Below are 14,181 nucleotides of genomic sequence, written 5' to 3'. Positions count from 1 at the left end.
GGCATAGAAAGTTGCCTTTGTTGACCAGCGCTGTGAAGTTTGCTTTTTCTTTTTAAATGATTGGATGTGCAGTTTGTGACTTTTGCAAGTGAGCACAATTTACAAACTGTGTTTTGTAGAATCCAAAAGTCACAGCAGAAAAATGATTCAAAATAAAAACTGAACATACCAAGTGTTTTGAGTTGATCTTAATCAATAACACTGTGTTTACTTTGTCTTGGCCTCTGAGAAGCAAACTCTGGTCACTAAGGACATCTTATAAACACATTAAAGTTCACGCAAGCATTTTTTTTTTAAAGCTTTTCAGTTTACTATAATCTTGGTGAACTCACTCCCTGACAGTTTTCCCTAAAAATAGTGCTTATTAACTCACAAGTTCAGTTGAAAAATCCACTATCCGCTTGTCTTAGCAGCAGCTACAATATGGCAATTAGTTTACCTTAGAATAGACATCAAAGGCTCAAAGGATGACCCTGCCCCAGAAGAACAAAATCTTTTAAAAGCCCCGTTCCACTCAGTTTGCTAGTTTATAAGGTTTGCTAAAACCCAGTTTAATGATCATGTAGTTTCTTAGCAAGTCATGTGGTGCCATATTGTGTAAGGAACAGAAGAGTTAGTTCTAAAACCTTTTTGAACTTGAGGAGCTTTTCCGACCAGCTGATGCAGAACCACATTCTGAGATGGTAAATGAAACTGTTGGATGCAAAAGCCTCACTACAATTTTCTTTAGCTTCTTTCAGGAGAGACAAAAGTTCCCACACAACACATACTCTCCCCTTACAATGAAAGATTCAATAATAGCAATATGTTCAAGTCCATATGGTGTGGATATACGGGGGAGGCACAATGAGAAACTGAGAATCCCAAAAGCAGGGGCCTGTAAGCTGCAGTGGAAAAAAGTGAAAGCATACAAAACTCTTAAGGTGAGGCTGAAAGAAGTTGTAGAGCACACTGGATTAGCCAGTTCTCCTTTTAGTTACAGTCTTCATATCCTGACTCACAGACAGTTCCCTCCCCGACATGGTTATCAGATTGATTTTTTCTTTTTTAATGACTTACAACAACGTCCTTTCAAAAACAGTCTGACCCAGTGGCCAGGTAATAGCACTACATGTTACCAAGCAGGAGACTGAGCAGCAGTTTCTAATACAGCCTCACAGCAATAATGTAGGAGAAATGAAACTGGAAGGACTGATTCTGGTGGGGGCAACAGACATATATGAAAAGGAACAACAATAAATGAGTAACACAGGATAGAAGCCTTCTTACCCTGTCTGGAATCAGATTTGAATAGCGAATGAGGAATAGGGAGGGGAGGGGACAAGAAGGGTCTGTTTTAAACATTAGCATAGACTTGCCCCACCTCTTTCCATTACTATCACGAAGCATGGCTTTTCCCAGCTCTCTCGTCTTCGTCTCCAACTCCTGAACTTGCTCCAGCAAAGTTTTATGGTAGGTATGCTTGGCCCTGTACCACAAATAAAAGAGAAAAAAAACAAAACCAAAACAAAAAAGCCATGTCAACATTTGTTTTGCTACAAAGCCCCAATTTTACCTCTCAGATGAGAGGCGCGGGGCTTTCCCTTGAACGATTTGGGAAATAAGGCACAGCGTATGCATGTCAACCCAGGTTCATAATACCTGGGAAATATTACATAAGAAATGAGAAACCAGAATTCAAATTGAGCAGAGCTCGGCTGCTTCCATACAACACTCAAAATCTAACCAAGCAGCAAAGCTACGGGACTGTGGAGACCTGACACTGCTGCCGTGGGACTGCTCAGGACCCGGGCATTCAGACAAAAGAGCTGGGATTCATTGAATATTCATGGCAGTAAAACATGATTCCACTCTGTCTTTTGAGCTATGCGTGGCACTGCTCTGAAAACCTGAGGAGAGTCTCAGATAATAATTGCCATTCAAGCTCCTTTATTTTCATTTATCAGTCTCACATGACTTGGAAAGGCACTTCTCTCCCCACTGAGCTTTCAAAGTGACAGGAACAAGACTGGCTGCGTCCTATTTTCTTGGCTTGGCGATTCAAAGAGCAATCCACGTACCACACAAGCAACCAAAATTGGGAGAGCAGTGTGCCCCATGAGGGGACTTGGGCCTTTTTTTTCCCTCCAGTTTCACCTACTGCTCCAGTGCTATTATACCTAAATTACATTGATATAAGGAGACAATCTAGTCCGCTCTGTCTTGCATGTACAAAGCAATAATACAAAACGCAGGGATCTTTTTCCAACGGGCAGTTTTTGATCAGCATCCTCTTTTGTCTCACTTAAAGGAGGACAAGTGTCTCGTGAGATAATATTGATTTGCATGTGACTGCACAATAAGCCTGAAAATAAGATGCAGCCAAGTCGGCTGAGACACTACTTGCTTCATGGCATTAAAATAATATTCTTCAGCTCTAGAGATGGCAAAAATTTCTTTACAAGTTTTATAAAAATCTTACATACAGATACTACAATCTTTAACCAATCATATAAAACAATGTCAAACTCCCTCTAGCAGAAAAATAACTGGTGTATACATAATTAAAATATAATGAAGATGCATTTATTTTTAAAAAGCATGATTCTTATTATTCCTTCCATGGGGAATAAGAAACAAAGACCAGAAAGTCTTTTCTGATACTATTTTAGATGACAATGCCTTGATATTAATTCTAAGTTATCCAAGCCCTCTGGTCTTTGTGTTGCTGAATTAGGTCCCAAATGTCTCAAATTGAGAAGCTAAACCAAAAACTAACTTTCAAAACACATCTGTATTTAAGGCATTGGAGGGGTGGAGAAGAGAACAACAAAAGAGGAAGCATAGCAAAATCTGGAGGTAAAGAGTATTAGAATATACTTAGAAGAGCACTCTGTTAAAACAAACCACCAAAGGTGTATGATTTGCAATGGAACACCAACGTACTGTGACAGAAGAAATCGGTAGCAAGGATATTTTTAAAAGGCATAACGTTTCTAGAATGTAAGATTATCAATAGTTGCACAGAAATTAATTAGATTCAAGTTCCTATAACTAGTTAGGCTAATGATTAGACTGGTCTGCTCTTTGAGGAAGGGAAACTACAGTGATTAAAATAAGAAAGCTTTGAGCTATTAATTCTTATAATCTTTACAGTTGACTTCACTATCTCACTCTGATTTGAGTAAATGCATTGAAATTTTGACCTTGAACTCATCTCTAACCTTTTAAAGAGGCCATACCTAAACTTGAAGACTGAGCATGTTTGAAACTTAAAATCCTTTATAACCAGTTTTCCCACAGACAAGAAGACAGAAATCTACAAGTTAATCTCTCCTAGGGTTGCATGTTTATCTTGCCATACACCATAAGAGATGAGAGATGTTTTTCTTTCCCCTTGGAGTGAATATTGAATTAAAAATTTAACAGAATAGAGCCTAAGCAACCAAGTCCAATTAGTGCAGCACAGCACAAGGAGGCATTACACTGGTATTTCGCAATATGGAAAAAATAATGTCATCCTGAAGTTGGGGGTACTGAAGTATTTTGTAAGTAGTGTGAAATGATGAAATATATGGCCTCTGCTGTGGCTAGGTATCTATAAAGCATCAATAAACTCTCAGGTAATTGTTATGCATTGAGTCACTCCTTCACTTGGAAGCAAGAGCATCCATGGAAGAGTCAGTAATTAAGTATTTATAAAAAGGGCCTGAGCTAACTTACCCATGTGTTTCTCTAAAAAAATAATACTAAAATACGGTATTACAATTGCCTCAGAGTCTGGGGTTGCTCCCATCAAAGTCATTGATTGCTGGCAACAGGACTGGATACTTCATGATTTTTTTCACAACGGCACATTATTAACTTTTGATACACAAAAATACAGGTAGAAGGTCTTAGTTTTTACCTTGTGCTTTACAAGTGGCCCTAGATGCACGATCAGTCCTCAATAAATTATGAGATCTTGTGTTTGATGTTACTGTTCAGCTGAAATTTGATACATTACATGAAGACAAACTCACCTTTCCCTCACACACTAGGATATTAAGATCATGGACCATAAGAACAGGCAAATGCTTATCTTTGTATTTTGGCTGGCCCTTCCCCTTCTGAGCCAGGGAAGTGCACAGCTTCACCTCACTGCCTTAGGAGGATATTTAGGGGATTCGTGAGGCCAGAATGTGCCAGGGAGAAGAGTGGCTACACTCAAACTTTTCTCAAACATGATGACATCTCTACTCTCGCTCATTATCCTCAACACCATTTTAAGAATCTTGTGCTCCAGGGACTGCAAGCGTGTGCAAGGGTGGGAAGCGCTCCTCATACCTTCTCTCATTTACACTGTGGAGCTGGCAAGTTCAACATGGTTTTCCCTCCACCGGAAAAAAGTCCATGAACTTTTTGGTAATGACTGGAAGGCTCAGGAAATTTTTCACTGTAACACTAAGTATTGAGACACAAATTATTAATAAATTCTTGCCCTCTTGCCTAATTTTGCTGGAAAGCACTCTATGTTTTTATGATTCCCACATAGCTTTGTGGCTCAGCTATTTTGAGACTTCCTAGCACCAGTGACATGTATTCAAGTGACATGTGCCAACTGTGAGGAAGTACTCACCTTATAAAGCTCTGTTCATTTCAATGGTAGCACAACTGAGACTTTTATAAGGCAAAAAGCAAATCCAAACCAAGCCACTGAATTCAGGGTAGTGGATCAAAGTTAACAATGTGGTATTGCAGCCAAGTATTAGTAATAAGCTCCCTTCTCTTTTTTAAAGAGAGTTTTCCACATTTCCTTGATTCACTTAAAAAAAGTAAATAAAAAAGCCTGGAGCTGCAGAAAACATGGGAGATAAGAGGTGTGTTGACAGCTGTAGCCTGTGTAACAAAGGGAACATGTAAAACTAGCTCTTGCTTCCAGCATTACAAGTTTTTATAGTGGATGCAGCACAGCAGTTTAGAAACAAAGATTTGTAAGGGTTTGAAACACTTTCTTATCGCTTTTAACCTTCTTCCAGACAAAAACTCTGTACCGAATTTATGGTTTTCTGACAGTATTTTGTACTGAAATTAGGCATGTACCTTTTGGGTCACAAGGATGCTCTTTCTGCAGGCATATGCTTCATCTCCAAAAGAAACTGAAAGGGATAAATTCCATGACCATGAGAAGTCAGAGCTGCTGCAATTTTATGGCCAAAACCAGATTCTGCTGACTTACAGACAGCAATGTGGTGTAACCACTGCTGTGGAAATCTGCCGGCTGATTTCCAGAGGCATTGGGCTCAAGTTTTGAATGGCAAGCCTCTTGGAAAGGAAACAGACCTTTACTCCTTCCATATGGCAGTGCTGATAGCTGTGTCATTTCATTTATCCTAGTTAAAATGTTAATGGTGTTAATTTTTCAGTGATGGGCTGAAAAAAAAAAAAAGTAGTCCTGCTTGGAGAACAGATTTTTTTGCTTAATGTTGATAGGAGCCTCCTGTTTAAAATCTGTTGGGAAAATACCCAGTGTATCAATCATACACATTTGTCTTGAGAGCTTCACAATCTCTGTACATTCTTGGTCTGAACCACTGAAAGGATTATATTGCTGAGATTTCTCTAAGAAATATTAAGGAACAGGATGAGTCAGTAACAGAGTTTTAAATGAGTAATAGCTGAGGAAGAGCCTGCCTTGGTCTGGCCCATTTACAATTCTTGAATCATTTATGCCAAGAACTGATAAGAAGAGAGGACAACTTTGGGACATTGAACTATCACGAAAACATTTCAAAAACTAAAGCGTAATTTTGGACACCTAAATATATATTTGAACCCTGATGCTGCAAACAGTTCAGCTCCTATTTAGCTTTAATCACAAAGTAATCCCACTGACCTCTAAGCAGGTAATTTTAAATAATGCCTGACACAGAAACAAGGCATGTTATGCTAAATGAATGCTACGATTTTTTTTCAGGGCTTTAAAAAAGTAGGTCATAGACACAGCTAAGTATCTAAATTTAAACATTCTGGCCTCAGTTTTAGAATTTTAAAATAATTTTCAATTAGAGAAGTTTAATGATTGTAACAAAAACCCCTCTAGCGCGCTAGACTATTAAATCATAGTTTGGCCTGAACAGAAGTTTTACATTACAATACCTTAGTTTTAACTTTAGCAGTGTAGCTTGTGAAAATTAAGCTGAGGAACAAAACAGGAAAACATTTAAGAAGTACTTACTTATTGGTAGATTTGCCCAGTTTAATTTAGCTGTGCTATCAACCCCACAGGAAGAAGGAAGTATTTTCAGCATGTGTATGACCTGATTTATCCTTTTAGGCCAGTGTTTGAAATGTGCCTGTGTTTGGGAAGCTTTCTGCTTTTTCCAGCATTTTCTGCCTTTCTCTGTAAAGATGACTGGTGGACTTGGCAGTGTTAGGTTTGTGGTTGGACTGGAAGGGTCTTTTCCCATCTAAATGATTCTATGATTCTAAGACTTCGTTGGCTGACTGACAGCTCATTCCTGGAGCGAATTGATACAATGCTTTTACTTCAAGTCTTTGTGACAAGTGACAAGCTCACCTATGTTCTCTCTTCACTCCAGCTAGGATCTGCCTTTTTGCCCTACACTTGGAATGCCCTGGATCCTCCTTGCACAAGGTTATTACATATCCATGTAATAAAACCTTCTTGGTTGTAACTCAGCTTTCTAAGGGAAAGGATGAAAGTTCTGGTGCTGAAGACACTTAAAAGCAAGCTGAACAAAACACCATGAATTCTAAATGAAAACAACACTTCTGCACTTCAAATTGCTGTGGTAGAGAAGGTAAGTTGCTTTTCTGCCCTGGTTTCAGCTGGGATAGAGTTAATTTTCTTTCTAGTAGCTACTGTGTTTTGGGTTTGGCTAGAATGATGCCTGTAATACATATTGTTTTAGTTGTTGCCAGGTGATGTTTTACATTAGTCAAGGACTTTTTCAGCTTCCCACAGAAGCTGAGAAGGAGCATAGACAGAACTAGTTGGCCAATGGAATATTTCATACCATAGACATCATGCTCAGTATATAAACAGGGGTTGGCTGGGGGGCAGGGGTCCCTGCTCTGGACAGGCTGGGCAATCAATTACCGGGTGGCGAGAGTGACTTGCGTTGTATTACTTTATTTTGTATATTCTTTTACCATTGTTATTATTGTTATTTTCCTTTTTCGTTATTGTTCTATTAAATTGTCTTTATTTCAACCCATGAGTTGGGTGGGTGGTTTTTTTCTCCTTTCCCTCCTTTTCTCCCTACCCTTCTGGGGAGGAGAGGGAGAAGTGAGCAGGCAGCTGCGTGGTCCTAGCTGTTGCCTGGGGTTAAACCACAACAGTCTCTTTAAATCAAAGTTCTTGAAATCGCTTGCCTTTCCGCAATGCTTTGAAACCACAGGGTTTTAAGGGAAGGGGATTACACAGGCTTGTATTTCACAAGGGTTATTCCTCCTGTCTGGGCAGCGAAGGAATCATTAAGACTTTACTTCAACCATAGAGTGCAGAGTATTGCTCTTCTCTCAGTTAAGTCTTGGAAGACCCACTGTCGAAAGAGAACCTAAAATGCAGCTGACAAAGAACTGGGAGCTTTCTGGTATGGATTAGAGTGCCACATTTTTCTGTTCTACCGAACCTTAGTCAAACCAAACAAATTATTTGCTCCTTTTTCGGAATAGGAAATTTCTGATGTCTGATTTAAGTTTGCCTTTAACTAAAGGGTATACAACATAAATAATCATAAGATGACACCCCTTCATTACTCAGGCAAGGTTGTCTCCATCAGATTCAGGACTAACTCTTCATTCTCTCACAATGCTGGTTGCATTGGCAGATGAGAAATGACTCCCATTTCACTTTGCTCAGAGGTCTTCCGGAAGAATACCACCATTTTGCGTTCACTGAAAGGCTTCATAGTTCTTTATAGTACAATACTGGACTAGACAATGTGTGCATACAGAATAATTTCTGTAACACCAAGAGGACTGGTTTAGTACTTACGCTGTCCATGCCACATCTTTAACAAGGCACGCAGTGGGCACGAGAAACAAGCCAAACCAGAAGTATCCACATCTTAACACCATTCCGGCCTGAGAAGAAAACAAACAAATAAATCATGAATATTTTCAAGCTGTAACGTGTCAAGTGGTTGTTTACAAGGGAAAGGTATGTGTGATGGCATCAAACAGGTACTGCATCCATGGATCTGGGTGATGGGGAAATTTGGCAGTGGGGGGAAGTCTCATCAACTCTTAATAGAAGATATGCCTATAATTAACAAACAGCAATAGCATTTCTCATTGCGATCTTTCCTTATGATGTCAAATTCCTTACAAGTTTTCAACAAAAAAAAAAAAGTGTTTTGACCAAATCCTCCACTGATATTAATTTGTGGATCCAAGCAGACACATTTTTCACTCGTGGAGAAGTGCACTGTAAGTATACTTAGCCTGCACTTTTGACTATCTCTTGTGCCCTTTGCTTACTCTCTTTCTACCCACTGTTCTAGATCTCTGAGCAGCATCAAACTGACAAGAAAAAAAATAATACATTTCTCACTAGAATGTTTCAGTCATATTCCACTTAAATACAGCACTTCTGTTCAAACTACCGCTCCCTGAAACCCAGAGCGGGAAAGATTCACTCCTGTCCTGCAAATGGCTTTTTTTACAAACAAAGAGCACAAAGTTTATATTTGCGTTTTTCTCATTGTTGTAATGCTTGAAGAAAAAGCTGGGTAGGATTTGAGAAGGAAGATATCAGGAAACCCTGCAAGTCCCAGCATACACATAGTTATGGAACAAAGTTGAAATATAGCACTACTTACAGAAATGCTATTTTAGGTGATTAGACTCTTTTACAGATAAATTAATGGTGAGTGAGGCCTGGGGGTCTGCTACACAGAAGACTTGAGACGACCTCACCACCTCCTGCATGCACAAACACACACAGTTCCCATAAAAATCATTTAAGTTCTTCAGTACATTAGAAACAGAAAAGATTTTTTTTTTTTCCTGTGCCTACAGCACAACTAAAACGGGAGTCGAAAGTGTCAACAGCGTGTCCAGTGGCTAGCCGCACTTTGCTCTCTTGCCAGTTACAAACGCTGCCATATTCCTTCCCCAAAAGCTTTACTTCTCAATATTTTGTGCGCCCCATACAACACACACACATATCTACTGATGTCTCCATGCGATGCTGCCAAAGGCAGGGAGGACTATACCCAACGACACCGAACTAAAGCAGCTGCCTCACCAGTGCAACCCAGGCTTGGCCAACTCAGCCGTGCCTCCCAGTTGTGCTACACAAGAGCAGCAGCCCGCAACGCCGAAGTGTCAGGGCATTTTACAGACAGAGTTGAGCTACAGAACATGGAACCAAACAAAATGTCTACTAGTCTTTGAAATACATTGCGAGAAGAAAAAAATTTGTGATTATACCCTCTGCAAGACAAATGTGGTTGACTACAACAGAGGAACTTCCACCACTCACTACAGCAAAGCTTTGAAACTGAGAAAAGCCACCACATGGCATTGCCAGGACGCCCACCAGTAGCACCCAGCGTCTTCTCCTGGTGTTGATCTCTGTTTAAAGCTTTCCACCTCCCAACTCAGTCATATATAACAGCAACTTGCCATTGGACTGCCAAGTAGCAAGTACTTCCAAAAGCATTTTTCACTTTTGAACGTTAAATCCTCCATGCTGTTGCTGGACTGACAGATCAGTGGTAAATCTTGTCCTGAAACCAAGAGTGAGCTAGACTGTGCTAAAACATTTACGGACACTTTGCCACCCACGCAGACAGTAAGCAAACACATTCCAGTCCCAGAATCAGCTCTCAGTTATTTGTGAGCCCTCATCCCTACTTTCGCATGAGAATGCCAGAAGCATACAAGCAGTTTTGATCTATGCTTATTTAAGGAAAAAGATGTACAGGAATAAGAGGGAAATCTGAACTTTATTGTTAGCCAAAGAGCTGAACTGTAATAACACACAGTGGCAAAATATAGTGAGGTTTATGCTCATGCTTCGCTTTTCTTTGGCTGTGACCCTGCAAATGCTAGAAATCTAATCACAGCATTTCCACCGACCATGCTTCTATCGCCTATGCTAATAAAAAGCTAAAAAAGGGCCATAGTATTCTATACGTATTTTCTGCTATTTTTTCTTCAAATATTTTATGTTCCACTTTTTGCTTTTCTAGCTGAAAGCAACTCAACACACTGTCAAAGTGCAGAAAAATCTGAGTATGTGTTCAATGAAAGTTTAAATAGTGTTATTGTTGTTATAAATATTGACATCTCTATCAATGGCTATGAGTATTTGGACATCTCGCATGTTAAGCTCGACAACAAAAAAAAAATGGCAAGCCAAATACTTTTTGCCTGCAATTATACATTTTACTCAAATATTATTCGGTCCAAAACCTGCATCATAACAGTAATACTATTCATCGCATCTGAACCCTGTCAGACACTCACTTTACTACTGGCAAGCCTTTTTCTGTACAACCGTCTCCAAGAATTTACTCCATTCCTGAGCTCATCTGGAAGGTTTCTTTACTGCTCATCTCTTGTTCCCTCTTGGCGTTACATGACTGCTACGCTGCATGACAGTGGACTGGTTTGTCTCGCATGCACAGCTCTGCCTTGAACTCTGCCTTCTCTCCAGCAGGCTTACACCATCTGCTCACACAACAGGAGCTCCTCAGCAGAGGATTCACTGGAAATCACCTAACATCTTCTGGGGACATCCCCAGACAGCACTTTTAGGATATTCTTCAACTTGTGGGATAGGGGGCTGGGGTTACGAACAGAACCTATAGTAAGAACACCTATATATTGCAACAAAGCATTTCTCAGGCTTCACAGCTGTTGCTGTGCTCCATTCCAGTTGTTCAACTACTCATGACAGCAGTGAAAACAGTGCTGCAATATGTCTTCACTGAAACACGGCATTTCCATACCCAGTCCCAATGAGTAACACCCTTCAGCTATCAGTTACCTCCCTCAGATAAGAAAAGCAGAGCTACTAAACATGAACCACCTTTTTTTCCTTTTTTAGGTCACAGGGAGAAGAAAATTGTTTTTCAAACAAATTCAAAATTTGACCAGCTCTGTCATCACACAGGCCCCAAGATATGCAACTAAGACATTTTTATTCTGTCTGCTGATGTAAACATTAGTGACTAACACATCCAAAGCCAACTACCAGAAACCATTCATCACATGGCACCCCCAAAACACTGGAGACTAATGCAAGTCCTCCTGCTGTACACACTGAAGCTTAAACTACATCAGTAGACTGTCTTCCAAGCACCGACAAGGCTGCCACTGTAAAATACCTCATTTTAGAGAAGTAATAACATTTGTTAAAATGAAAGGATGGGAACGAGAAAAGAAAGAAAAAGCTTAGCTCCAGTTACTTCAATTGAGGAGCAAACAATTTAGGTCCCAATACCTTTAATCTCTTGTAAACTGGTTTTGTAAGGGTGGGTACTTCCTTTTTTTTTTAAACACAGCAAATAAAGCAATAGTACTGGCCAGTCAGAATGACTAGGAAGATCTGCTTTGTACTATTATTTTAGAAAGCCTAGGTTAAGGGTTTTTTTGGTTTTGTTTGGGGGGTTTTGTTTGCTTGTTTGGTTTAAATCAAGGACATGTTCTACACAAGCATACCAAATAGGGAATATATCATTTAAAATACATCTTAAATTGCAATATGAAATACATTTCAAACTCTTCTCCATTTTACTGTTCTTTCTTAGTATGCAAATAAGCATAACTCATAGTTTTACTGTTCCACCAATAGGTGGTGCCACTATTTTCAACAACTTCCAAGGAGAACAGCAAGGCCAGAAGTGCTCTAGGGTAGGAAGACAGATATCCACTGTTTTGGTATTCTTATCACAGGATGGTTAGACAACAACTGGGGACCAGTAAATCATTCAGACAAACCAAACAAGGGTCTCAATCATCTTTGATCATTTAAGAAAAGTGTGGGGAAAATTTAAATTTGTATTTTGAATAATTAAAGCTTTTTATTACTTAATTTCCTCATATATCCATAAGTCTGATAAGAACGGGCAGCAAAAGAGTAAGATCACGATGAGAACAGGTGGCTCTATTTACAGTGTGACAAAAGTTACTACTGGAAGTGTGCCTGGATCCTGACCACAGCTTTCTCCACAAGGCATGGATACGGACCCAATAAGCTGCTCAATTATGGTTTCATAGTCATTCAAATTCCAGCTTTCTACACTAGAGATCCAAGTCCAACATGCAGTCAAGCGATCAAAGTCAGGTTACTTTTGTCCTCACTAGTCAAGCGTGGATGATAGCATGGCACTGCCTTTGGCAGCACTTGGGAAAGGAGAAGACAGGGAGAGGATGGCCACATGATTATTGTGAGGGATTCACATATGACAACAGTGTAAGAGGCATTTCACTGCCATCACTGAGATACTATTGATCTAGACATCTATGACACTGAAGGATCCAGACATGTGGCTGCAACTGCAGCTGCAACTCTAGGAGCCCCTTGACCCTGCTGCTCCATCTGCACTGCCCCAATAACCAAAGCAGCAAGCAGTGCACCACCAGCAGCCAGTTAACCCCACCTGAAGGCAGTCAACTGAGGTGCACTAGGTAGACATCTCTGCCAGTACCTCTCCTCCATCAGTTCTAGACCAGTGGCTTGGTCTGAGCACGCCCCCTGAGAAGGGCTAAAAAGCTGGGGCAGGGGAATCCCAGATGGTCACTCTTCTTCCATCCCATGTTAGGCAAGTCTCTTGGAAGCACGTTTGTTATCCAGTCAATGAGAACAGTCTTTTTCAAAGCCCGGCCCTGCCTAAGCCCACCGCTCTGAGGTGCCATTCCCAGGGTTTCCGTCTCAGCCATTTTCCCACCACTGACAGGGTGCTGCTAGCTTGGGCAAACAATCCCACTCCGTTTACCTTGAAGTCCCAGTGCCTCACCTGGTGGCATAGTATATAGATTAATATATTATTCTCCATGAGAAGCTCAGACATTAACACTGGGACACATCACAGCAATGCTCCTACTTTACTCTGGATAGTTCCAGATTCCTGGGAAAGGTTGTCTTTCATTTGTTCTGCAGCAATAGGGTTGAATCTAGAAACTGCTTTAAAGGTCCAGGAAGCATTTTCAGTAGAAAGTTAAACACATGCTATGCCAATCTTGAAATTGTTGCACTTTTAGTGATGTTACAGCATAGACATCATTGCTGCAGGTTTGTTGTTTTTTTTTTTTTTTTAAATGCTTTTCATGAATCATTTTGAAGCCTAAATTCAGTAGGAAGAGGAACAGATTCCACGCATGAAATAGGTATCACAGATTATGAACGATACCACTGTGCAAACTCCTCTTCAAGTATCTGATGCATTTATACAGTTTGCAGACCATCTCCCAGCCCTGTTTTCCTTTAGGGAATGGCACTGTGCACCCTCTGCACATTCTGGGTCTTCTTAAGACTGACCTGGAAGTTTAAACTTGAAAGAGCAAAAATACTAAATCCTTAGTTAAGTGGCTGACTAGATCTTAAGGAGACATAGGACTTGCCACATATTAACACTGTAAGCACATGCCATGCAATACCTGGAAGATACTGTATTGTATAGTAATCTATTTTTCATAAATTATTCTGAATCAACTAGCAAAGACTTTCTCCCACTATAAATGATAAAACAGCATGTTAGATTCAGTAAAAACCTCCTACGATTTCTATTAGCTTACGTGGAATGATCTCCACCCCACGCTGTTATATTGTACAAAATACACAAATTCTGATATAATTCCTGTATTATCCAAGATCCTTAAAGTCCTACAAATATCAGACTTACCTTAAAGACCAAACATATTAAAACCCAAGTACAGAGAGATGACAGGGCTTGCTCATGGTCACACAAATCAATTGCAGAGCTGGGCAGACTGCCCAAGTCCCTCAATTAAATCATACTACACAGAGACTGAGCCTAGTAGAGCCCGAGTATGAATTATAATCAATATCCAAGAATGCAGTCTCAAGGATTTTCCCTGTGCATGTTGGAACATAATGTAGCCTCAACGTGAGTCGGTGCTTAAGAACTTCTTCCCCCAATATAACTGTAGCCGGCTCCAGGCTGGACAGATTTACTGGATTCAGGGCTGACAGGTGCGATCAACAGATTTACCAGCTCCCTC

The 14,181-nt window shown here is 40.2% G+C and overlaps 1 protein-coding gene across 1 annotated transcript in view; it reads right to left on the bottom strand.

Moving 5' to 3' along the window:
• ATP8A2 (ATPase, aminophospholipid transporter, class I, type 8A, member 2) overlaps positions 1-14,181 on the bottom strand; it is a 279,869-nt gene that overhangs the window by 22,261 nt on the left and 243,427 nt on the right. Inside the window, exons 28-29 of the mRNA XM_009890610.1 lie at positions 7,982-8,070; positions 1,364-1,468 (exon numbers count right to left, since the gene is read on the bottom strand). Coding sequence (XP_009888912.1) covers positions 1,364-1,468; positions 7,982-8,070 — 194 coding nt within the window. The remainder of the gene's footprint in view (positions 1-1,363; positions 1,469-7,981; positions 8,071-14,181) is intronic.

Source organism: Charadrius vociferus, unplaced genomic scaffold (assembly GCF_000708025.1).
Source record: "Charadrius vociferus isolate BGI_N301 unplaced genomic scaffold, ASM70802v2 scaffold278, whole genome shotgun sequence".
Taxonomy (NCBI): domain Eukaryota; kingdom Metazoa; phylum Chordata; class Aves; order Charadriiformes; family Charadriidae; genus Charadrius; species Charadrius vociferus.
The sequence above is the reverse complement of the archived record's forward strand: the minus strand, read 5'-3'. Positions and strand labels throughout refer to the sequence as shown.